Source organism: Trichoplax adhaerens, genomic scaffold (assembly GCF_000150275.1).
Source record: "Trichoplax adhaerens TRIADscaffold_12 genomic scaffold, whole genome shotgun sequence".
NCBI classification, from domain to species: domain Eukaryota; kingdom Metazoa; phylum Placozoa; class Uniplacotomia; order Trichoplacea; family Trichoplacidae; genus Trichoplax; species Trichoplax adhaerens.
The window spans coordinates 1,684,923-1,709,085 of NW_002060954.1; the positions used below are offsets into that span (position 1 = coordinate 1,684,923).

Consider the following 24,163-nt stretch of genomic DNA (forward strand, 5'->3'; position numbering starts at 1 on the left):
TGAACGATATCGATCATAGAAATAAAAGACTGATGAGCTGTACGATAAACAGCAGTATAAGCCGAATGATTCTAATTTATCTAGGGCTTATTTACTACTTATCTATAGTAATGGGTTAGCATACTGATGTTGTCTGGCATATTATATTCCGTAAAGACTTCCCTAAAGATTTTAGCCAAACCAATAAACGGAAGCATAAGGCTTTATTCAATTATAAACGAGAATAAAGAATATAATGATTTATTTTCTGTCTCTATTATTATTCTCCAGACGGAACATATATTTTAATGGCTTACTATAATAGGATCACAACGTTATTGTATACTATATAATAGAGATCAACTATATCGTGCCCTATTCTTGAGTCATCTCGATTCTATTATTCATTCCTGTATATTATTGAAATTGCTTTAAAATCCTAAACACCGTATCTTCTATTACACAAATTTCTGGCACGCGATTAAGTGCGTTTGTATATTTGCTAATAATTTCGTTGCAGTGAGCAAGAATTGTCGACTTAACCAAGATTAGACAAAGTCTTACCGTCAACAAGTGGACTATCGGGTATCAGAACTAGATGATCTAAAACTATACTGTAGTAAACAGACACATGAAGAAGTAACGTTATACGTGATAGGCAATCTACTTGAAAGATGGATCCATCGGTTTTTTATAATACATCAATGTTTTTAATTTTAATTTTTCTATCTAACCCTATTCAAAGCGAGATCTTTACTGCAACGAATGATATCGAAAAGCTAATCGATTCCGAAATAAACCTATATAATGAAGTCGATAGTTATATTAAGAAACAACAAGATAGTTTAGCACAAATGAGAAATTTGTTAGATAACGTCAAGTCAAAAATGGAGAAAGTCGGTTTAAAAGGTTACGAACAAGGAAAACATCCGTTAGCTATATATTTTCTGGTAAAGCGATTTTTAACTAATTGGAAAGCAGTAGGCAACAGGATACAAAAAGAGGCTACATTTAAAGGTTATAACATAGATATAGCCTAGTACCTGTCGATAATACATCTAGAAGAACTTTAGTTTAATTAATCTAACCACGGACTACGAAAGTTATCTTCGAAATAATTCGCAAAATCTTTTAAATTAATGCACGTATGAAGTAGAGGCTGATTTAATATCTAGCATCTATTCTATAGTAACCATTTATTTGTTATCTTGAGTTACCTTTGTAAACAACGCAGCTATTTTCATTTCCGTAGAAAAGTAGACTTCTTTACCATAATTAAGCTGCTTAATGCAATGCAATATTGTATACGAGATAAGTCATTCAATCTAGATTACAGTAAATAATGTTCGCGTCGTAAAGATTACTGAATCTAGTAGTAACGATCCGTAATGAGACATAATCATAGAGAAATAAGTTCTGTCGCAGTCGTAGAAGTAGCATAAATTCAGATTGTCTAAATTTCGTTTTTTAGACTTGTCCGCATTAGAAAATCTTGTAACTTTTAGTACGCTAACGTATTCGATAAATTATAAACTGAGATATAATTAAATTACACTTAAACTAATATTCGAGCAATAGAAGTATTTATTCGCAAGAGATCTAGATTCGGCTTAGTCTGATCAGAAAAGTCCGTTACATTCTTATATGTTAGAAAACATCATCTCTATTACTGCTTCCTCTTTTTATACTTAATTGATGTGATATGCAACAGCTAACTTAATTTGTATCACTTTGGGTCTTCCTTACCGATTATATTTCTTAGACAAATTTTTGGAAACATTTGCTCACTACAATAGTACGTTTCCAAACCTTAAAGATCTAGAAGGATCAGCTAATGGACTCTCACGATTACAAGAAGTCTATCAACTAAACAGAAATGATCTACTCGACGGAAAAATAAATGGAGGCTCTCATCTTGGTATAAAATTCAATTGGTTTGACTGCTTTACTATTGGTTTAGCTTCTTACAAGGGGAGATACTTCCAGCAAAGCTATGAGTGGATGAAGATTGTGTATAATAGTAAAGACCCTACAATATCGAGTAATCAGCGTGTTAGAGCCCTAAATTATTTGGCTTCCTCTGCTTACCGAGTACGTTTATAAATAAAACACTTGCTTGACTAAGATAATTAATTAAAATATGTCGATAAATTAGTGTTCCTATTGTGATAATGGGAAATGAATCAAGGAACGGCACTAGATTTATTAGATATGCTATATATTTGAATATTTGGACAAGAAGATTTTGCACATGTTGAGTAAAGTACTAAAGCAGTTAAGAGTAGGTTAAGGAAAGCAAAAGTGGTAATAAGATTAAGCTGATTGTAATTTTAAATTATAATTGTTTAATTTAGTAAAATATATAGATATCAGTAAGCTTCAATAATAATGGGTAAATTAGTAGAAATTAGTTTTGCTTTTCGTTCATCTCATACGATGAATACTTCGTAACAAATTATTTCGAGAAGTGTTTTACTCGTGCATTTAGATCATGATAGCAGAGAACCAGTTACTAATACTTCATGCGAAAGAAGCAGCCAATGTCATTTCGTTTAGAATATTTTGTTGATAGATAAATTGATAACGGAAAAGCCAGACGATATGATATTAAAATCTGCATATTCTCTGTAATTCTAGATTGACAAGATTCAAGAAGCCATCAATTTAACGCAGACATTGTTAAAACTTAGTAAGTTGCACATTCAGCTGAAACTTCTTGAAATTGTTGATTACTTCTAGTAAGTAGATTAATCCTGAAATCTGACAGATATTATTAACATTAAATTTGTGCCATAGATTGGATTCAACTTATTCTTTATATTTAGATCCAGAGCATAAGACAGCAAAGAAATATCTGAATATCTATGAGAAGCGTTTGAATACATCTACAAAGGAGAAGTCGACAGAAGATTTAGACGATGACAATGATGACGAAAAGGATTTCAAGCAGATCTTCAATTCTTATAAAGAATTATGTCGAGGCAATGTTAATCAAAAGGTACACAATTTCTCATTTTCGTATAAATTGAACGCTGTAATAGTTTCTAAAATACATTTATATACCTTATTTATTACGGAAGTATTTCAAAAGTGCAATCATATTAAGTCGATGTTATATTATAAAATTAAAACATATTGATAGCAATACTAAACTTTAATAGTTTTTGCTAATATAGTAACGATTTTGTAATAGAAATAGATTTCTTTTCAGTTATTGTATGGAATAATTTGTGGGAAGTGGTATCTAGCGATACAATATAGTTCTCTACAACATGGTTATCAAATTTACTTGTATATAATTAATTAATCTTGTCTATAGCTGCGTATATTGACATATTTATTTATCATTGAAGATATACGAGTACCGTACTGCTTAATAGAATATTTATAAACGAAGATTAAAATTTTAATTTCTTTTAACGGCGCTAATTAACTCGAATTGTTGGATTTAGACTGGTGACGATGTTAAATTGAATAATCAACTGAATTGCTATCAAGATTATCGAAATCCTCGATTACTGTTTTCTCCTTTAAATGTAGAAGTCTTGAGTCTACAGCCGTATATCGTAATTTATCATAATTTGTTGACTAATTCAGAAGTGGTATTGTTAAAAACTCTAGCTAGCCCACTGGTAAGCACTATCATTAATAGTAAGAAATGCTCATACTATGGTACAAATACTGCAATTTTGTACTTGAAATAAATCAACTGCTATTGTACTATCTCGATAATTATAGCAGTTCTAGATCGTAATTAAATCTCAAGTTATTGTAAAATTACTTAAACTGAATAGTAATATTTCAACTTATCCATTTACACTGTGCTCGTGTAATATATCTCTAAAAGAAGTAAACAGGATAGACTGTGTTTTACTATCATATAATTACTCAACTCAAGGCGAACATTTTTTATGATCTACTTCATAGTTAAAACGGGCTGTTGTAGTTGGTAAACCTGATAAAGAATATGGTGAAGAAACAACTTATCGAATAAGCAAAACGTAAATACTGTTCGTAAAAGATCTGTTATATTCTAGCCTAACTATGATTAAAATTCCAGTATGACGATATAAATCTCTTAAATGTGCAATCATTCCTGGACAAATCAATTTTTTTTAATAACTATTATGTTTCCTTATTAGGGCTTGGCTAGATAAGGAAGACCATCCTGCAGTCAAGAGAATAACTACATTAATAGGGGATATCATTGGCCTTACTTCTGAAACAGCTGAGCCACTACAAGTATTGATTGATACTGATATGTTGATATTAGAATTACAGCTTTGTGATGAGACATTTACTTTAATTTGGCATTACCTGTAATTAAAAATGTAATAATCTCGATATTAATGTGGCTATAGATCGCAAACTACGGTATCGGAGGACACTATGAGCCGCACTTAGATTTCATAGAATCTGAAGTAGGTACACTATTTATCTCTATAGTACGGAATAAATTAGTTGCTTAACTACAGATAAAACAATATAAATCAAAAGTTAAATTCGAACAGCTTCTATTTTAAAATACGGTACGTACAGCTGTTCGAAAATGAAATTAGTTAAATGTGGGCTATATTGATAACTTTCCTTTTTTAGTTCGATTTTAGATGTTTGTCTGTCACATCAAATACACTATTCCATATTACTAGTTATACTATTAATGATGGATATGTCTACTTTTCGTATTACTTACCATTTTATGCCATTAATGAGCATAATACGGCCGAAGCTCGAAATTAGTCAATATTCATAATCGTTTTTGAATTTGCAAATCGAAACATTTTGTATTAGTAATTAAAGTATAAACATTGTTAAGTAAATGTCTCTTTTAAATTTAAAGTATATTTACTTATTTACAAACTTTAAAATTACTATTACGAAAGGTTTAGTATATTTTTAGTATATTGGAATGTGCCGGTCAGCTATCACTATTATATTATAGACTGCCTGTTCATTTCGAACGGGTATCTCAGCTAGTGTGATATAATTTAGTTAGGTCGTACTTACATAGAGGCACATCGCAGTATAAGGCATTTATAGGTGTAGAAATGTCATGTGTAACTAGTATAGTTAGATTGCTATTGCCATGCATGATAGGAATTCTCACTAGTTACAGTAACGTGTATTTAATGTGACAAACCTTTATATACTCAATAACCTAAGCTTGAGCGGTTGATTTATACAAAAAATAGATTAAGGGCCGTCCCTACATTTGGTAATACCGATTGCTATTGCAAAGTGTAATTGTAATAACTAATAATTGCTTGACTATCTAAGAATAGCAAATGGCCCTATATGAAATAATGTACAGTAATAGTAAAAATGCCCAAAGCTTCGATATGTTAAACGTTAGTTAAGAATAATCGTATTATTAGCTGTTAATTATACGATTCTGTAATTAGAATACTGCAAACAAAGGACCTTTAAATTTTATCTGGACTTACACTATTTATGAGAATTGGATAGAAGGTAGATAGTTTATTACTGTAGATAAATCGCATTTAAAATATATTATCGGCGAACTTTAAGCTATACGATTCGCTCTAGTTTTGATTAATGCATGCTTAAAAATCGAAGTTTATCGGTGCTTATAGTCATAGAAATTTGCCTTAGACACACCATAATACCATAATACTAACTTGACCTCTGACTTGTCATTAACAGATATTATTACATTCTATGGATAATAGTGTTTAATCATCTACTATCTTGCATACAATTACATTTATGAACTGATGCAAAATATTTTGTGTTTATAACTTTAAAATATTAAAATAATTGGATTCATGATATTGACAATGAAATCATTAGTAGAATTACTTCGCACTAAACTAAATTTATAGCTGCATTATACCCTTCAAATCATTCTAACTTTTTACGATTTCGCAATAATTATCGCCTACAGCCTTAGCAATGCAGATGATATGCTATATAATATTTAAATCGCACTACTAACTAAGACTACTGCCTAGTGCAGATTCGAATTTATCAAATTCAGATTTAATGCTATACTCTTGTATTATCACTAAAATGAATTATGAACTCTTTTACTCGTATTGATTATTAACTAGACACTAATACATTTATGTTATTTATTTCTTGATAGTTCAAAATCATTTAATGTATGTTATTGAATCGATTTGATTATAATAGGATAAAGAAGCTCTATCAGAATACACTAGTAGAATCGGGAATCGAATTGCTACTGTACTTATTTATGTAAGTTATATGTGGTGATTTATGTCGGTGTATCCAGAAATATTATCAAAGTATTAGTCTTGCAGTTTTTTATTAATTTGAATATTTATTTACATATGTAGCTAAGCAATGTAGAAGCAGGTGGAGCAACTGTTTTTCCAAAGGCTGGTGTAAGAGTTGAACCTCGTCAAGTAATCTGCAAATTATGATATAAATAACTAGATTGATTTATATTTTCGATATTAGATTTGCAACGCTGTATCGCTTATAGCAGTTCTTAGATAATATCAGAAATATTAAAGATGTCATAGATTAATACAATAATTACAATATAGGGTAGCGCTGCCTTCTGGTATAACATGCATCGCAACGGTGAAGGCAATAAATTATCAGTTCATGCAGCCTGTCCAGTGTTAATCGGATCTAAATGGGGTTAGTTAAAATAATAATCTTTATTTAAAAATTCGGATGTTATTTTTATTGCTTATGACTTATATCAGTAGCATGTTATTTTAGCTTCTATGCTTTTACCAATTTGACAATTCTGTATATATGTAGAATCGATAGAGGTATAGAAGGATAACAGATGATTGTTGATCTGACATTTACTTTAATATCACGGAAAATAATTGATATCATTATTTTAATACATGAATTCATAGCTGCTAATTTGTGGTTTCGTGAAGTTGGACAAGAACTAAGACATACGTGTACGTTAAATCCGGACGAATAACGAAAGACCAAAAAATTGATGAAATTAATCGCGGTTACTTAGTAGCCTAAGATCATATATTGTAATATCTTTTCTATATATTTTGATGATGTGTTTGCTACAATAATTGTAATACAGCATGTAATATAGTATGTACTGTACTATTATCACAAACCTGTATTGCTTAGATAATATAGCTTGGTTAATTTCAGTACTGCGTATCCACTAGCGTTCGATGTTATGTATACGAATATTGGTAGTAGTCAACTATAACCTTAACATGGCTTAACGCATAGGTTACAGCCATTTCTAACGCAAGCAGAATTATTTCTATTTTCTACCTACAAACAATACAATACATGAGCTTATCTGTAATCCGAATGATAAAATATTTATATCAATACAATAAATTTATACTTCATGGCGACGTTTAATTAAACACTACGTCACTCTGTTAGTTATATTATAGGTAATGGCCGGATTACGGGCTTTGGCCGTAACATGTATAAGCACATAGATATACTTTGCAGATTTTACAATGACCAAAATTTCAAAATCAAATTAGTATGTGATTAGAGCAAAAAAAACTAGTTTTAAAGAATACAACTGCTTGCACTTTCGTCATTAGCTAAATTTATACAAATATTAGTAATATTGCGGCCAAAGTTATCAAAAAAATTGAGCATTTTGTTAAAGTGTAATCGAAATTTCTATATAAAGTAACAGAAATTAATATTGCTAGTGCTATATTGGATTTATTCAATGCCGAGACACATGCCACGTGTATTAATAATAATCTAGCTAAAGTTTTCGAAGAGATGTAAAAGTTTTTCTACTGTTATATAATGAAACTTGAATGTTGAATAAACAAGTTATCCTTTAATCAATAGCTTGTTTAGGGAGATATGCAGAGTTAATCAAGTAATCAGGTATTATATAAAATCTTAACAAAACAACAATACATTGACGACATTTGGTCATTTCATTTGTTAGAGAACTCATAGAATTAAGATTACGTTGTCTCATTCATTAAAATTTAGCCTCTGCTTCGATTTTTGACCAAAACTTTGTAACTTGCACTCTATGATTGCCAGTAAGTATCATTTTTCAACAGCAAAAGTTTAGCTAAAATAATGCCCTAAGGTTGAAATGCCTGTTTAGACTTTCTAATTAATTTTAAAATATACCTTTCGAATAAGAATATACATACATAATCTAATTTGTTTAATTATGATGCTATTTTAATAAAAGATATATAAGATGGTTTTTCGAGCTTTCAAGTATGTAAATCGGTTCCTGAAAAGCTGTTGAAAGTGGGAGGCTGTCAGCCATCTGCTGCCATGCATAAATTATAATAGATATTATAATATTAATTATCACAAATTTGCATCGTGGAAATTCTTCTATTATTGTTAACAATGGCATAAATAAACATTTTATGATCTACGTAAGATGTACTAGCTCGAGTATTGAATACTTAATTATAAATTAGCTACGGCGATTTACTAAGAAATCGTCGAATTTAGCCATTATGATGGAACATTAGTTTTGACGGTTATTCTTTAATTTATTTTGTTACCATCAATCTCAAAGATTTAAAAGTGAATAGTTATAATCCTTCAAAGAGGACTTCGTCTACTGCTTAAGCTATTTTTTATATTGAACACCGTGGAAAGTGATTTATATCAGTTTTATTTCTGCTATAGAAGAAAAAAAAATGCCTAGATTGACATCAAATTCGACCTTGATACTTTTTATTGTAACTTTTCTGTTTTCTCCTTTTATTCAAAGTGAAGTCTTTACGGCAACCGATGACATTGAAAAATTAATCTATTCAGAATATGAACTATATCATGAATTAGATAATTATATTAAGTTACAGCAAAATCGATTAGTCACATTGAGGAAACTGTTAGATGAAATTAAGTCTCAAATGCATGGAGTTCATTTAAAAGGTTATGAACAGGGTAAGCATCCACTGGCCGTTTTTTTATTGGTAAGACGATTTCTACGGAATTGGAAAGAATTAGAAGCAACCGCAGAAGAAGAACAGATTTTCAACGGTCAGTAAATTTATCTAGTTTCAGTCTATCAATATAATATTAAATCAGGCTTAGACTACCCTAATCTAAAGATCGAGTCTTTCGCAAAAACTAAAATATTATAGTAAAAAGCTTAGATTTTAGATCCTTTCTTGTAAGTTTATACTATACTGTTTGTTTGACGTCTGATTGTGATAGCTTCGAAGTTCTTTCTGCACGAGTTTTACAAATTTTACTATCCTTAAATGCGGAATTAGCTATGAAAAGAATTGATCTATGTATGGAACCGTCTTTTATAATTCTTATTTAACAATCAAAATTATTTCATACTATTTAAATTATTTTACTAAATTTTAAAAGTGAATTAAATGTTTATCTTTCCTTATTTTAATATAGATAAGCTGCTAGATACGTTTGCTTATTATAAACGGACATTTCCTAATCTTCAAGATCTGGAAGGATCTGCGGAAGCCATCTTGCGATTACAGGATGTGTACAATTTAAAGGAAATTGATTTAGCTAGTGGCATCATTGATGGAGGCCCCCGTCTTGGAGTTCAGCTAAGTTGGTTGGACTGCTTTACTATTGGTAAAAAAGCTTATGAGAATGAAGATTTCGAGCGAAGTTATAAATGGATGAAAATTGTTCAGCGTAGTCAAAATCCTTCGATATCGTCTGATCAGTGGGTAAAGATTCTTGACTACCTAGCTTTCTCAGCTTACAAGGTATGGACAATATAGTAGTTATTTCACTATTACTTTTATTATGTATTATTGAAATGATAATTTATGAGAATAGAGCTCATAAAGGCAGGAATAATACGCAAAATGAAGTTAGTGCAGTTTATTTCATTTTCAATGTGATATTTTACGATATTAGCATTAACCAAAAATTAAAAAAGATGGTAAAGCTAGTTGTGAGATTGAAAGGTTTTGCTTGATGTAGAGACTGATCATTCAGACTAAGCTAAGCCTTGCATGCGAAATACTGTACTTATGTTATTATAACATGACAGTGACTTTTTATCGATGCTGCTAAAATGATGCACCGGATTTTTAAAGTATTCTAGTAGTTGATGTCACTGTTAGCTTTTCAAGCAAAAATAATTTTATAATCAGTAGTTTACCGTTTAGTAAAGAAGTCTGATGTCTTATTAATATAGAAAACTGTGATTAGAATACGAGTATTTTCTGTTTAAAACAGTTATTTATATGCTCTTATCGTCTCTTAACGTAGATTTTGTAGCTTTCATCAATCATAAAGCAAGAATAGGCTATAGGAGAATTATTAGTGATACTAGGTTTATAAAAATTTTATAATTTCTCTCCTAGTTAGGAAATGTTAAAGAAGCCATGAATTTAACTCAGGCGCTATTAAAACTAGGTATTATAGACTAAGAAAATGTTTTTGTTTCTGCTCTTGATTAAAGGGAATAATCTACATTATCAGCTATAGGAAGAAATCCTCAGTAATTATGATAGAAGAATGGATTCAATTTTTAATTATTAAATTAAGAATTGTAACCATACTCTAGCTTTCTGTCTCTGAAAAGTTTTTAATTATATAAATTTCTCTTTCTTGACAGTATTTAGTTTATACCTATTTGCACGGTACATGTAAATATAAGTTCAGTAAGATGACAAACGCAACATATCATTTACTTATAGTTTAATAAATGCTACTAGTAGAAGATATATACTCACGATAAATGGCACACACTTCTCCATTGAGACATGGTACTGTGCATCGTTTTGTTAACTTTGCAAAGTCATAACTCTTAAATAATTAAAATCTTTAATATCTTTAAATTAAATTAACTGAAGAAATTTGTTTGCAAATCCTACTAGATCCGAAGCATGAAAGAGCAAAGCAAAATATTTATTACTACGAAAAAGTTTTGACTAAAAATAGCGATGGTAAGGAAGGCGAAGACTCGCTCTCTCAAGATGAAAATGACTGGTCTCATGAATTTGATTTTTACAAGAAGCTATGTCGAGGTGGCCCAAAAGTAAAGGTACAGAATCTATCCATTTATAGAATTTGGGTAGATATCTTCATGTCTGTAGTTATCTCTTTTAATATAAGAAGTGGGTCAGCATGACGACCTAGGAGCTAGTGGAGCTATGAAAATCTTTATTGTTATTGATGTAAATAAGTTTAAATTTGAAATTTAACAAGAAGGTTGGACTTCAATCTTTCATACCTCAATGAAGCTCCAATATCCAATCAAAATAAAGTCATGATTGATAGTCCACCGTATTAATAGTGGATAGTCATAGGGCTTGGCTTGTTCGTCAATATGACGTATACGCGTAGAATACGCATAATAATTGAAGCTTTCTAATAAGTAAATTAAAACTAAGCTATCTATAATTAGAGCTACAATATTATGTATTGAAAGTGAATATCAAAGACGTAAGAATTTTGTTTATCGAGCTAATCAACGCAATTTTATCGATTAAGGCTGGTGATAATAAAATGGTTAGCAATCATCTCACCTGTTACCAGCTTCGTCAACATGCCCGATTGCTCTTTTCTCCAATTAATGTTGAAGTTATCAGTTTACAACCGTATATCTTAATCTATCATAATTTATTGAATGATCTAGAAGTTGAAGCATTAAAAACCTTAGCTGCTCCTATGGTAGGTTATACTATTAGTATCGTAACCAATTATAATTGTAATTGATTTTGTTTGGGGTATGAATATCTTATATTAAATCTTGATTTGGACCCGCTTACAAAATGAATTGATTGTTTACTTACTAACCATCTTGATATTTGTGGCATATCAGCATTAGATATTTGCTTTGAAAAAAAGTGACTACTGTTAATCTGTTCTATAGTTACAACGAGCTACTGTACATAACAAGGATACCGGTAAATTGGAGTATGCAACTTATCGAATAAGTAAAAGGTAAAATATTATCCAGGCTATATACTCAATGTATTATAATCTCGTATAATTTTAAGGTAATGTTAACGCCTTGGAAGTAAGATAATTTGCTAATGGATTTCGCTTGGCTTTTGACGTATTTGTCGCTAGTGCTTGGTTAAATGATGACGATCATCCTTTGGTTCGGAGAATATCTACATTAATAGAAGATGTCACCGGACTCACCATGGAATCGGCAGAAGCATTACAGGTTTTGATTAGCGATCTTTTGATGTGGAAAAGTGTAGTTAGTGATATGTCATTGATTAACTACTAACCTTACCAGCACTAAAAATCATTTTTTGCCAATATTGCTACAGATTGCAAATTACGGAATTGGTGGTCATTATGAGCCGCATTTTGATCATGCTGACGTAAGAGTTTAAAAACTTCTGAACACAGTTCAAATTAATTCCTAATGCTTTAGATACATAAAGATATTATCTATAATTAATTCAAAGCCAAAGGCAGAATCTTATGAATTTTGACTTTTAAATCATTCTGATCTTTTGTAGTCTATAAATACAACACCCGGTATTTGAAGCATGTCATATAAATCTAATCAGTAATATAAGATATAAGTAGATCTGTAATTCTACTTCTACGATCGAATTATGCTCTAAAAGTTGATCTAACGGACTGCATATTAACCACTTGATAATATTGAAATCTTGATCAAATTGGTAGTAGATTTAGAAATAAAATAATTGTATGAGTAACTACAATAATAATTATAATTGGATTATCGAATTTCTTATAACTGTTTTTGCTTCGCTATTTTTGTATAAAAGCCACCGGCTTTTGCTTTGTAAGCACGAAAGTGATAATGAAATACACAATGATTTATTATTACCACCCTTTCCACCACTATACTGCCATCAGGGATATTATTATATTACATTTGATAAGTTCATCCCAATTAAGATCCTTATTGATAATGCTTTAATTGAAGATATATCAATAATTCATTAGATATTAACGTTAGCATTGTATTCTGACTATGATTTTTAATTAATGTCATTACATAAAATGGATTCAACTACAGAGCGGCACAGATGTATTTAAAACATGGAAAGGTGGCAATCGAATAGCTACTATGCTGATTTATGTAAGCTATTTGTATACCAATAATACATCATAATAGACAAACAATTACTCTTGTAATATTATTTTTAATCGGTTTATATAATTTGTATTATTGTAAGTACCTATACAGGTGCGTGGTTTTGCAGATATCGAGTTTAGATTTTGAAGAGGCGATTTATCAATAATTTTAAATATTTCATACATATTTAGTTGAGCAGTGTTGAATTAGGTGGAGCTACCGTCTTTTCATCAGCTGGCGTAAGAATAGAACCTCGTCAAGTAATAATATTATAATAATAATAAATAATCATTGCTAGTATCTATTTATATTTGTTGAAGTTAGTTAATTTTTAACAATTACTCACAATCATCGCTCAATAGTCTCTAAATTGCTAAAGCCTAACCAATCAAGCATTGGTATAATAATTGTAGGGTAGCGCCGCTTTCTGGTATAATTTGCATCGTAATGGCAATGGCAATAACTTAACCCGACATGCAGCATGCCCAGTACTTATTGGATCTAAATGGAGTTAGTTGACAATAATCATGTATAGCTGGCCTAGATTTAGAGTAATATCTAATTAAAATGAAAAGATTTTCATTAATTCTGCTGCTTTATCTGTAGTTGCTAATAAATGGATACATCAAGTTGGACAAGAGTTACGACATCAGTGCACATTAAATTCGAATGACTAATGATGGATAATAGCTGATTTAGTACAGTAACATACGATGGATGGATTTCCGCCAACACAATTGCTTTTGTCTGTAGAAACTAGCAAATGGAAATGTCACATCGAACGAGAATTATGCAACAAGCCCATATTAAATCTTTAACAATGATGAATTATGATGAGTAATGGCTAATTTAACTTATATAAGAATGATTTTTTTTTTAAATTTATAATCATTGCATTAGATATTAGGAAAGACAATGTAATATTAAATTAATTATTATTTTCAATATGGTATGTCCTGATTTTTAAGACCAGAGTAGACGAAAAATGTGTGAATGGATTTATTGAATTAGTACAACTGATGATAGTAAACTAAAAATCAGTACTGGACTATATGGTGTTAGAATACTAAATTCTATTTATCAATAGTCAAGAAAATGGTGCAACATGTGATGATACCACTTATTTATAGAAACAACCGATGAAATCCGGTTTAAGAATTAGACAAATAAATGCATTGTATAATTTTATGCTGTTTCACACCTGTAAATTACGACGAGATAATGTATTATTTACAGATGATCTTATGCAATTTTTGTAATGGAGGGTAACTTGATAATAATTGATAATTTCAAATCCTTTAGAAAAATGATACTATTGCTTCTGTAATAACACTGCTAATGTCTTCAATTTTCGATAGGAGACCTATTTTTACCAAAATCGATATACGTAAACGTATTAACTTGAATTGAATAAGATATACAATTTTTGATAGTATTTTACACTACTCCTGGTAGAGGATTTTGGAAGTTATCCCTAGAAGAAAGATTTATTGATTATTACGGATTTGATGAAAGGAACTTTAAATAGTTAAACGAAAATTTGATATTGTTGATAGTCTTAGACATAAATAATTTTTAACTTTCGCAAAGTTTAGGATTCAAGCTTTCTTTGAATTTTGTGCTTAAGATACTATCTCTAGGCATAATATATTAATTCTGAGTTAATAAATAACACATTAACTACATTTCTTCAATTCACTGGAGCTGCTTCTTAACACTTATCTGGTAATATTGTAGAATAAGGTTAGCCATCACTAAGATGACTCTCTATTGAATTCTTTTATCTGAATTTCTTATTTCTACTGGAGTTAATCAGTATCTAATAGATCAATTAATATTTTAAACTTATCTATTACTGAGTATAGTTTTCTAGGAAGCAGTTATTCCGGTATAAACTATATTTATAAATTTTAATCTGTTCTGATAGGACCCCTAAAGTTAGCTGACTACTTTTAAGAATTTTACTATAATGAGGGCTCTTAAGATGGCTGATGCCTCATTGATATATTGCATGGTCGGCAATGGTCTCTTTACTCAATTTAGATCATAGCCACAGTTGTTATATTCTATAATGCAGCTATTATCTTCGAATGTAGCAGACTGTTAATAAGGCTTATTGGGTTAATTGTGATCCAAAGAACGTGCAATATCGGAATGCAATGGCATGTTCTACTGCAAGTACCTATACCCTGATCGAAGAAGTATAAGAGCGAAAGTAGCCATTATTTTATGATAACAAGTTGATTTTTTATTGAACTGGACTGCAAAGAAGACAAACAAAATAGAACGCAATTGTATCGCTAATACATGATAAGAAATCTTAGCCTACGTTATTGCTTCTATTCAGTACCAGAATACAGTGATAATTGATTAAAATTTTGAAATAAAATGGCTTATTCAGGAGATTAATTTCAGCTGATAGAGCTAGCAGAGAAAGAAAACGCAAGTGCAACTACTAAAATGTAGTCTAGCGAGACGATGTTGGATATGTAGGTACTCAATAATTAGCACAACCAGATTTGGTAATCATTAAAGTTGTGAGTGAAAGGACAGCGAGACAAAACTTTGACATACGCGTAAGCATGAAATAAGCAACAGTTATTAAATAGTATCCATTTCTGTTAGTGTGTGCAAAGGATTTTAAAATTACGATAGTTTATAGGTGCAAAATAATTTGGCCAGCTGCGTCAGCAATTAAACAGTTATTCCTGGAACTACATATCGCACCACTAAATAGTCCCAGCCAAATATAACAATTTCGGCCAGTGCAACTTCTTCAGCCAATACCTTGAGACTATAGGACTTTTTAGCTGCTACTGCGTTATTGATTGCAAGTAAGTACAAGTAATGGCGTAGTTTGCGCCTAAAGACGTAAAGTTGAGATTCAAGTTTTCTAATTTCTGCTAGTTGGCGTGGATAGCCCCTTATTCTCTGTATTCTGTACCGTTCATCGTAAACTAAAGCAAAATTAATTCTTCGGAGAATATCAATCATAACGCCAGCCTCAACTTCTTTTTGATGGAGTTTTGCCATTTTACCTAAGATGAGGGCCTGTTCAATACCATTGAACAGCTCGGTAGCTTCTAAATTTCGTACTTCGTAGAATGCTTTCGCTCTTTCGTAAGCATTCTCATCTTCCAAACCTTCACGAGTCAGAAAATTGATTAAAGACAATTCAATTAATCTTTGTACTGCTAAACGACTCCTAAATTGTGCTACTGCTTCCTGATGCAAAATTCTAGCATCAACAGCTTGATTTCTACGCATGATGAAATGTAGTCGTCGAAGCAAAAATTGTAGTCTGCGTTGATGGGCCAATTTTATCCCTATAAAGCGACGTAGCATAAATATAAGTCGCCTAATCCTTGGAACTAGCTGTGCGTCAAGTCTATACAATCGGAGTTGATAGGCTCGATCAGCGGCTGCTGCCATTTTTGCCAATTGCGTTCTAAAGTATAAATGAGCAAATGTTGCTTCTTCTGCGAATGTGGTGAGTACATTCGAAAAGAGTTTAACTTCCTCTATAATTTCATTTATAATGGCAACGACGTAGATTAAGCCAGCTTCTTCCATACGATCTTTGAACTGGATTAAGGCAGAATTAAATAATGTTTCAATGGCCAATTTTTCTTGAAAACTTTCGGAAACGTCTTGTAGCATTGTGAGAAAGAGTCCCACTAGAAAACCCTTGGGAAAGTAAAACTTAACCATGACTCCATCTACACCTCTTGCCGATACCGTGACCAAATCGGCAGTTACTCCATCAACCTCTGCACTCACTTCATCAATTTGGCTAGGTTTTGCAGCGCCATTGATTCCATTCAGTGTCGCACAAATGGTAAGGATTGCTAACAATATATGCACTTGATTCTAAAAGAAATAATTGAACAAGATGGATTATCAAGCGCATTTAAGACTTCTCGGGATAATTTTAATAGACATTTTTTATTCATTCTATTCTAAAAATGAATTAGTAAGCTACGATCTAGTAGAAGTATGCTACTCTACTATGATCGAGTTCTTTAAAGTATGTTAAAATTTTTGATTCCTTACCGCCATCGCTTAGTAATTTGGAATCATTAAAAAAAAGAAGCAGTCGGGAAGGACCCCCAAATCGCGATATGATCCAATATTAACGTTTTTTCATTCATATATAGGCCACTTGCGAATTATTCCGTACAAATGAATTATAGCCCAACCACGATTAAGAAATGATTGGATGTTTCTGATGACTGCATTTTAGGGTAATGCAATTTATCAGAATTTTAATCGTTGATTGGTTCAATATAAATTAATTTCAATCGCTATTGTCGGGCTCCTAAATTGGCTGTAGTCATCCATCAAGGTTAGCATAAGGAATCTGATAATGAAATAATAAATATAACATAATACTTTTGTATGTTCAGTTTTGTAGCCGGTATGAGATATAGCTGCAATTTTACTTTACCCTATAAAATTCAAGGAATTTACCTCATTTATTGCAACATAATGGAAGTGGGAGAAACATCTGGAATTTCATAGAGTTGACAGTTTTCAATATTGATGAAGTGGATACCTAATATGATGATGTAAAGAATACAACTACAGACTAGATTATTTAAAATCATAGGAGATCGTAATATATAACATTGATGATAGAATTTATTTGTTAGTATTTAAGGTTATTGTGGTCTAATACAAATTTCATTTGCAATCTTCAAATTTTTTAATATGATCCTTTTCTTTATCAGGCCATCGATCATGTAAATTTTATTTCATCCATGTGGGATCCCTATCTCTTTACACAGTATGTAAAGCCTTTTACGGCTATCAATCAATTGATAATTGCGCTAATTAATCACATTACAGTCGCCTTTGGATATGATGCAAGCATTCTATTACGCAACTATAGTTGGCGTCGTTAACAGTAAGAAACGTGCAAACATCTGTTAACTAGATTTATGTCGAAAATAGATTACTTACAAGACATAGCTAGGTATGCGAGATTGATTAATATGTGCAAATTGTTTATGGAAGCAGGATCGGTCATCGCGACAATGTGTTATCTTAGACGCTATCATTGTGTTGGTAAATGTCATTTTTGACCTTGCCAATTTTCAACCGGTGATCAAGTTCTAAATAATTTCCTATCTTCAGCATAGGATTTAATGCAGAATTGCTTCAATCAATTTTAAAACCGTTCTATGGCAAGCATGCTGTTCTACTGTAAATATACAACAGAGGATTGTACTATAGTCGCTTCCTATTTTCGTACTTTTTTAATTATATGACTTTACGTGCTATTTTTAGAGTCCTATTTGCCTTCCTGCAGAGTTGAAACCTGGAAAGATTTAGATCTCGGCTGCGCACAAATGCCTGTTGTAGATCTAGTTAAAAGGACCGTGTAACTTGATATAGAGTAAAAGTCAGTAAAAACAGACATTAACATACTATTCTTCTGTAAATATATAGTAGAGGATTGTACCACAATCGCTTCCATTTTAAAGTTCTATCTTCCTTCGCGCAGTATTGAAACTTGAAAAGGTCAGATCTCGGCTGCTCACAATAGACTGTGTAACTTGATACAGAATAATTGTCAGCAAAGTCAGACATTTTAATATGCAATTTGCAATGATATCAGTAAAAATCACATAACTTGTGCAGGAAATGACAACTTCAGAGCATGTTTCGATATTAATTACTTTAATATTGATGCAATCAGTCCATTACTAAGTGCACGTCTCAAGGTGTCATTGACAGCTATGTCTCCCATCTATTATTGCTCTGCACAGCACGACTTCAATGAATGCTAGAATCTTCTCTAGTATGACTTGATAAAAGGCAAATATTCTCATTTATGTACGAGATTAGCTCCGGGCGTTTGTTAGGGCTAATTTAATATCATAGAAGCTGCTGTTCGCATTCTGCGATCTATATAGAGCACTTTCCGCAGCGCAATTAATCCCAAAATATCAGGTTATTTCAATATTTTTTATATTACGATGAGGTTTAGTAAGGATTGTAGAACTAGAATCTATATCATGGCTGTATGATTACAATATATCGAGAATTTGATCTTGGAAATTTCAGACAAGAACTACTAAAATTTTTGTAGCAGGTTCGTGCAGGGACTTCTAAAAAGACCCTTGCTTCCTGTCCACAGTACAATCACCGCACTGGCGTCCATGATGGGTTTGACTACACTCCGACTGACAGCCAGCTGGACTGCTATAGACAATCACTCAATGATCGACTTGTCCGCGTATTAGTACAGTATATGAGGTTATGGTCTGTCTGGATATCTGTACATCCGTTGCAAAACCGTATGACGCGCAAAAGTGAACAGGAGTGTGTGGTCACTGCGCAAGTGCAACGCCGCCGCTTAAGTGCTCACAGCAAGCAAGATGGCGACTATTGGGATAGGGCCGCTTGCAACTGGTGCTCACGTCCTGTATTCCTGCTCCTGCAAGGAATTGGGAGAATTGGAAAGAATGTATTTTTGTAGACATTGCTTGAAGTTAAGATGTATCGATTGTGTATCTAACGAGGTAAAGTAGCGATTACAAAGAAATGAAATCCAATTGAATAGTGTCTACAGCTTTAAGTTAGTCAGTCGTCTAGTTCGCTGCCGAATGATGGAAAATAATTCGAAACAATTATGGTCTTTTTTTATATCCGGTCATCGATTTTTCATCGTTGATTTTGGTTATATTGTTCAATTCTATGCAATGATAACAATCTTATATATCCAGTCGCAGATCTTTCATGATTGATTTTAGAAGCACACTTATACAGTTCAATACAATGCAATTATAGTAATCTACGGTAATAGTGCTTAGCGTACTCGTATATCAAGTCATAGATTTTTATCGTTGATTTTAGATATACTATTACACTTGTACTGTTCAGTTCTATGCAATGATAGCACAATTTTATATTAAATCTTGATAACAAGTCATGGATTTTCATCATTGATATTAGAAGTACGGTTTAATTCCATGTAACGATAGCCGTCGTATGTATTCACTTATCCATCTTTCATCGTTGATTTTAGACATACGCGTACACTTAAACAGCTCAATTCTATGCAATAATGGCCGTCTTTTTTATTCAGTCATAGATCTTTTATCGTTAATTTTAAATATACAGTCTAATACTACGCAATGATAGCCATCTTTCATCGTTGATTTTAGATTTACACCTGTCCTGTATAGTTCAATTTTATATAATGGTAGTGTGGTGAATGGGTTTTATAACCCCTTAGGTTCGCAATCCAAGAAATATGAGTTATTAAAATTGAGCAAATCTCTAACTTGACAAAATTATTATTATTATACCTCAAATTGCTATAATACTGCTGTGATGAGCTGATACCACCACAAATAGCCATCTTACATATTCAGCCATAGATCTTTCATCGTGATTGTAGATGTAAAGCATAATTCTATGCATTGATTTTATGTCCAGTCTTACAGTACATCTTTCATCGTTGATTTTAGATGTACACCTCAAAAATTGTTGATTAACTTTATGCAAAATTTGCTACAACTTTTTTAAGTGTTACAATACTTTGATGATTTGACAGGTGGCATTGTACGTCTAACAACTTTGGTTTTGATTTGCCTGTATCTGTAAATAGGTTGAATCGTTTTTTTGTCCAACTTGCTTAGAAAGTATGCCATCGGCTGAGGCTAGACAAAAAAGAAATAGGTAAGTGATAGGATTGTGTCCCTCTTGCCTGATATGATAACTATATTTGAACTAGACATTTGACCAGTGGAATTGATCTCACATTAAAGTTATTAAAGTCACCCCTGTACGTATAAGCAGGGACGATTAAGTAAAAATTCGTGAAGGAAACTTTTCTTCTCGTCCAACATGGTTCATTATTACTACTTTAAGGATAATGTAGAATGCAATGAATTACTGTAAAAAGTTTTTCGTTGTACTACACATATACGAACACTGTATCTATTGTATTAACGAGTCGTGCAGTAATTGATGTACTAAGGCATTTATGAATGTCTATATTGTAGATGCAGCAATTGTTTGGAATGTCCCTTATGCACCAACACTTTATCGGTCATTGCTACAGCCACTGATGAGCCAGCAACTTTGGATAATGATAAAGAACCTGAAATTGAGCAAAAGAATGATACTGACTGTAAGATATTCACAATTACAGTATTCCGGCCAATTCTATGACGTCTCAGTACATGCTACATTTTCATGATATTTTAACTACTTGATAATTATTCTACTCTTTTTAGTGAGTAAAATTTGATAATAGCTTATTATTATTCCAAAATATGCGTAGCTAAGGAAAACCATCCCGACAAAGAAGACTCTGAAGATAAATTATATTACTTGAGTTGCGGATTTTGTCGTTGGACATCAAGAGATATTGGCTTACCGGATCAACAACAGAGTAGTGGGAAATGGCCCGAAGTAGAATTTCAAAATGCCAATAAGGTAAATTCGTTTAGTTTGATTTATTTGTAATCGTTCTCTAAGAGCATGTAAATGCATATCAAATACCAGCTCTTAATTGACTGAAACGCGAATATATCTTCATCGGATGATTTTGACTAGGTTAACGAGCTGATAGAGTATTATCGCGGGGTTGAACAATTAGAAAGGGCTGAAAAAGATATAAAGATTCATAAAAGACGGAGGAGTACGTACATGTCAATTGGAACGGTAAGTTATCTGAATCTCAATAACAATGCTAGTTTTGCTTGATTGAGCGGCTAATGTTGTTTGCTGTATTCAATAGTGTCTAACAATTACTTTCCTAACTTGCCTCCAGGGTAAAATTTCTAGTTTTCAAAGGCGAAGCATGCATTCGCGAACTTCGAATGCATCTGCCATTTCGCTCGGGTCGTAAGTTGATAGCGAAGACTACGTGTACATTATAGAGTTTCTTAACGTTATGGATGGAAATAACTGTTATCAATGAGAGGAAATAATGTCATCTTATTCAACGTAGTTTCCAAATAGCCACTGGTCAAAAACCTAAGGATGCTGGCGTCAGTCAGTCAACCGAAGATCCGAAACGCACCTCAGAAGACATTCTGGAAGTTGGAAGTGAACAAAGTAATGGAATTAATTTAAACTGTAGATTAAACCGGTTATATTACTCATTATTAGACAACTTTATCCACTATTATATATCGATGATAAAATTTGCATATTTATATTGTATTTAGTTACAGGCCTAATGCAGAGACTCTGTTTTCCTAGTTGTCAGCCGAGCAAAGTAAAGTATGTTTATAATTTTTCGTCATGGTGATTGCAGCATATGTATTGCTTTGGTGATAATATTAACATTAGTGCGATTTCAGTACTTGTGCAGCATAAGTAATCGAATCACTTCTTTGTATGTGTAGAGATTTAATGCCTATTCGTAAGCATTTGCTAGCGAAAAAGTCCCAACGTTGTAAGGTTGGTTTGAATAGCCAAGCTACACTTTTGTGTAACTATTTTTAAATTCTTTAATGATTGTTGATAATAAGATTGTTGCAATTCCCATTGTCTGCAAATACAGGAATGCGAACATAATTTATGCAAGCCAGAATTTAATCCATCTTCAATCAAGTTCAAGATACAACTGGTAGCTTGGTCAGTCTAAAGCATTCTAAACATAAACTTTAATTATTAACGTTATACTGAATTTACAGATTTTAATTGGTATGTACTTTATCAATAGGCAATATACTCCACGCGTCATTATCACCCAGGTTCCAGACCTCTTGTTTAATCAGGTATGAACTCTTCTCCAGTGTATGTAATGCGATCCGGGTAGCAATATCGGTAGTCGTTTTTTCACGGAACCACTATCCGTTTACGATTCAAAATATTGATACAGGAGAATAAAGTCACTTTAACAATCATCAATCCTTTGGATGCGAGCGTAAAGTTCATCTTATCGCCATTGACCTTAAATGAAGATAAGCCAGTTCCGTTTCCTCAAACTGCTGAGGTAGGATTATAATGGCCAAGTTGTATTTTAATTGCTCGCTTTATTTTAGTATTTAAATTTCTTAAAAATGAATCGTTTCTTTAGATAATTCCACCGGAAAAAGAGTTAATACTTTCAGCGAAAGATGATTCAGCAGAATTTGACTATAGCGAAACTGCAGCATCTACTTTTAATGACGATCCTAGGTAAATTTATGTGCTAATGCGAAAATTTCCCGCTTAATAGTGTAATGTTATTGTTATCAATTTTGTCGTTGTTATAAATTTTGTATTTTTCGTGCACAAATAAAAGGATTGTGCTGGCAAGAAGAGCTAACAGACTTAGTATTTATTGTCGAATAATACCGAAGAAAGCTTTCGGCCACGTTAAGGTATTTAATTATATTTGTGAAAAGATTTACTTACTACTTTGCTTTAGTATTTCATGCAAGTAGTAAATTATTGACATTTTATGTAATTTATTATGCGCCTTTATAGTGCTCAGTGGTGCTAAAATATGACGGAAAAAGCATAAAGAAAGGTGATGCTGAGGCCTCGTGGATTGAACATCATGTACATTTAAATTTAGGAATAGTTTCTACAAAGCATAAGCAGACTTGATAGAATGACATATCATAGAGTCTACAGTTGAGTCGCAGCCTTTTTGTTTTAAGACAGATGTAATATAGATTGTTAGCCTGTTATATCAATAAATAATATTTTTAAAGTTTTTCGCAATTTGTCCCTGGAAATGTATTTGTATCATATGTTAATTTAAAATTTTTGTTAGAGTTAGGCTTCCCGTTGTCTAATTTTACACTCACTAAGTTATCAATGGTGTATTTTCTCGGCAATGATAATTTGAATCTATTTTTACTTTCGTGCTTAGCTAGAGATCTACTGAATGTTACTATAGTAACTCTTAAATTATAGCAAAAGAAAAGAACTTATTTTTCGCTGAAGATAATATTGTATTGATGGCGTCTTTTGAATACTGTTGATTATCGTACTTCAATGGGAATATGAAGTGTTGTAAATAATATCGTAACGACTGTTAAAAATAAAGCAACCGCAATTACAAACTATCGATTATTGTGTATTTACATTTGTACAATTGTTTTGATACTGCAGTAAGAGAAAGGTTAATGCAAATGGTTTCTTAGCTGTTTATCACACTTAATGATACATTTACGAACAAATTTTAATACTGAGTGACTGTTGATAATATTTAAGAGTTACATGTAGATCATTATT

The 24,163-nt window shown here is 31.9% G+C and overlaps 4 protein-coding genes across 4 annotated transcripts; 3 read left to right on the forward strand and 1 right to left on the reverse strand.

The window, feature by feature from the left end:
- Positions 1 to 653: 653 nt before the first annotated feature.
- On the forward strand, positions 654 to 7,713 carry TRIADDRAFT_59899 (uncharacterized protein; the record flags this gene model as incomplete). Its single annotated transcript, XM_002115777.1, has 13 exons — positions 654 to 996; positions 1,691 to 2,070; positions 2,617 to 2,668; positions 2,805 to 2,977; positions 3,432 to 3,611; positions 3,907 to 3,980; positions 4,122 to 4,221; positions 4,341 to 4,400; positions 6,133 to 6,198; positions 6,300 to 6,368; positions 6,513 to 6,609; positions 6,840 to 6,887; positions 7,610 to 7,713. The coding sequence occupies 13 exons, from the start codon at positions 654 to 656 to the stop codon at positions 7,711 to 7,713; spliced, it is 1,746 nt and encodes a 581-aa protein (XP_002115813.1).
- Positions 7,714 to 8,606: 893 nt separating this feature from the next.
- Positions 8,607 to 13,647, forward strand: TRIADDRAFT_30039 (uncharacterized protein; the record flags this gene model as incomplete). Its single annotated transcript, XM_002115778.1, has 12 exons — positions 8,607 to 8,952; positions 9,328 to 9,656; positions 10,263 to 10,314; positions 10,779 to 10,945; positions 11,395 to 11,574; positions 11,777 to 11,847; positions 11,977 to 12,076; positions 12,186 to 12,245; positions 12,911 to 12,973; positions 13,162 to 13,230; positions 13,384 to 13,480; positions 13,577 to 13,647. The coding sequence occupies 12 exons, from the start codon at positions 8,607 to 8,609 to the stop codon at positions 13,645 to 13,647; spliced, it is 1,605 nt and encodes a 534-aa protein (XP_002115814.1).
- A 2,017-nt stretch (positions 13,648 to 15,664) lies between these two features.
- On the reverse strand, positions 15,665 to 17,029 carry TRIADDRAFT_59901 (uncharacterized protein; the record flags this gene model as incomplete). Its single annotated transcript, XM_002115919.1, has 2 exons — positions 15,665 to 16,840; positions 17,024 to 17,029. The coding sequence occupies 2 exons, from the start codon at positions 17,027 to 17,029 to the stop codon at positions 15,665 to 15,667; spliced, it is 1,182 nt and encodes a 393-aa protein (XP_002115955.1).
- Positions 17,030 to 19,353: 2,324 nt separating this feature from the next.
- On the forward strand, positions 19,354 to 23,530 carry TRIADDRAFT_59902 (uncharacterized protein; the record flags this gene model as incomplete). The annotated part of the gene is made up of 14 exons (XM_002115779.1): positions 19,354 to 19,497; positions 20,589 to 20,659; positions 20,986 to 21,113; positions 21,267 to 21,421; positions 21,542 to 21,649; positions 21,759 to 21,832; positions 21,939 to 22,045; positions 22,159 to 22,213; positions 22,339 to 22,393; positions 22,630 to 22,713; positions 22,818 to 22,931; positions 23,016 to 23,116; positions 23,223 to 23,301; positions 23,408 to 23,530. The coding sequence occupies 14 exons, from the start codon at positions 19,354 to 19,356 to the stop codon at positions 23,528 to 23,530; spliced, it is 1,398 nt and encodes a 465-aa protein (XP_002115815.1).
- Between the last annotated feature and the right edge of the window lie 633 nt (positions 23,531 to 24,163).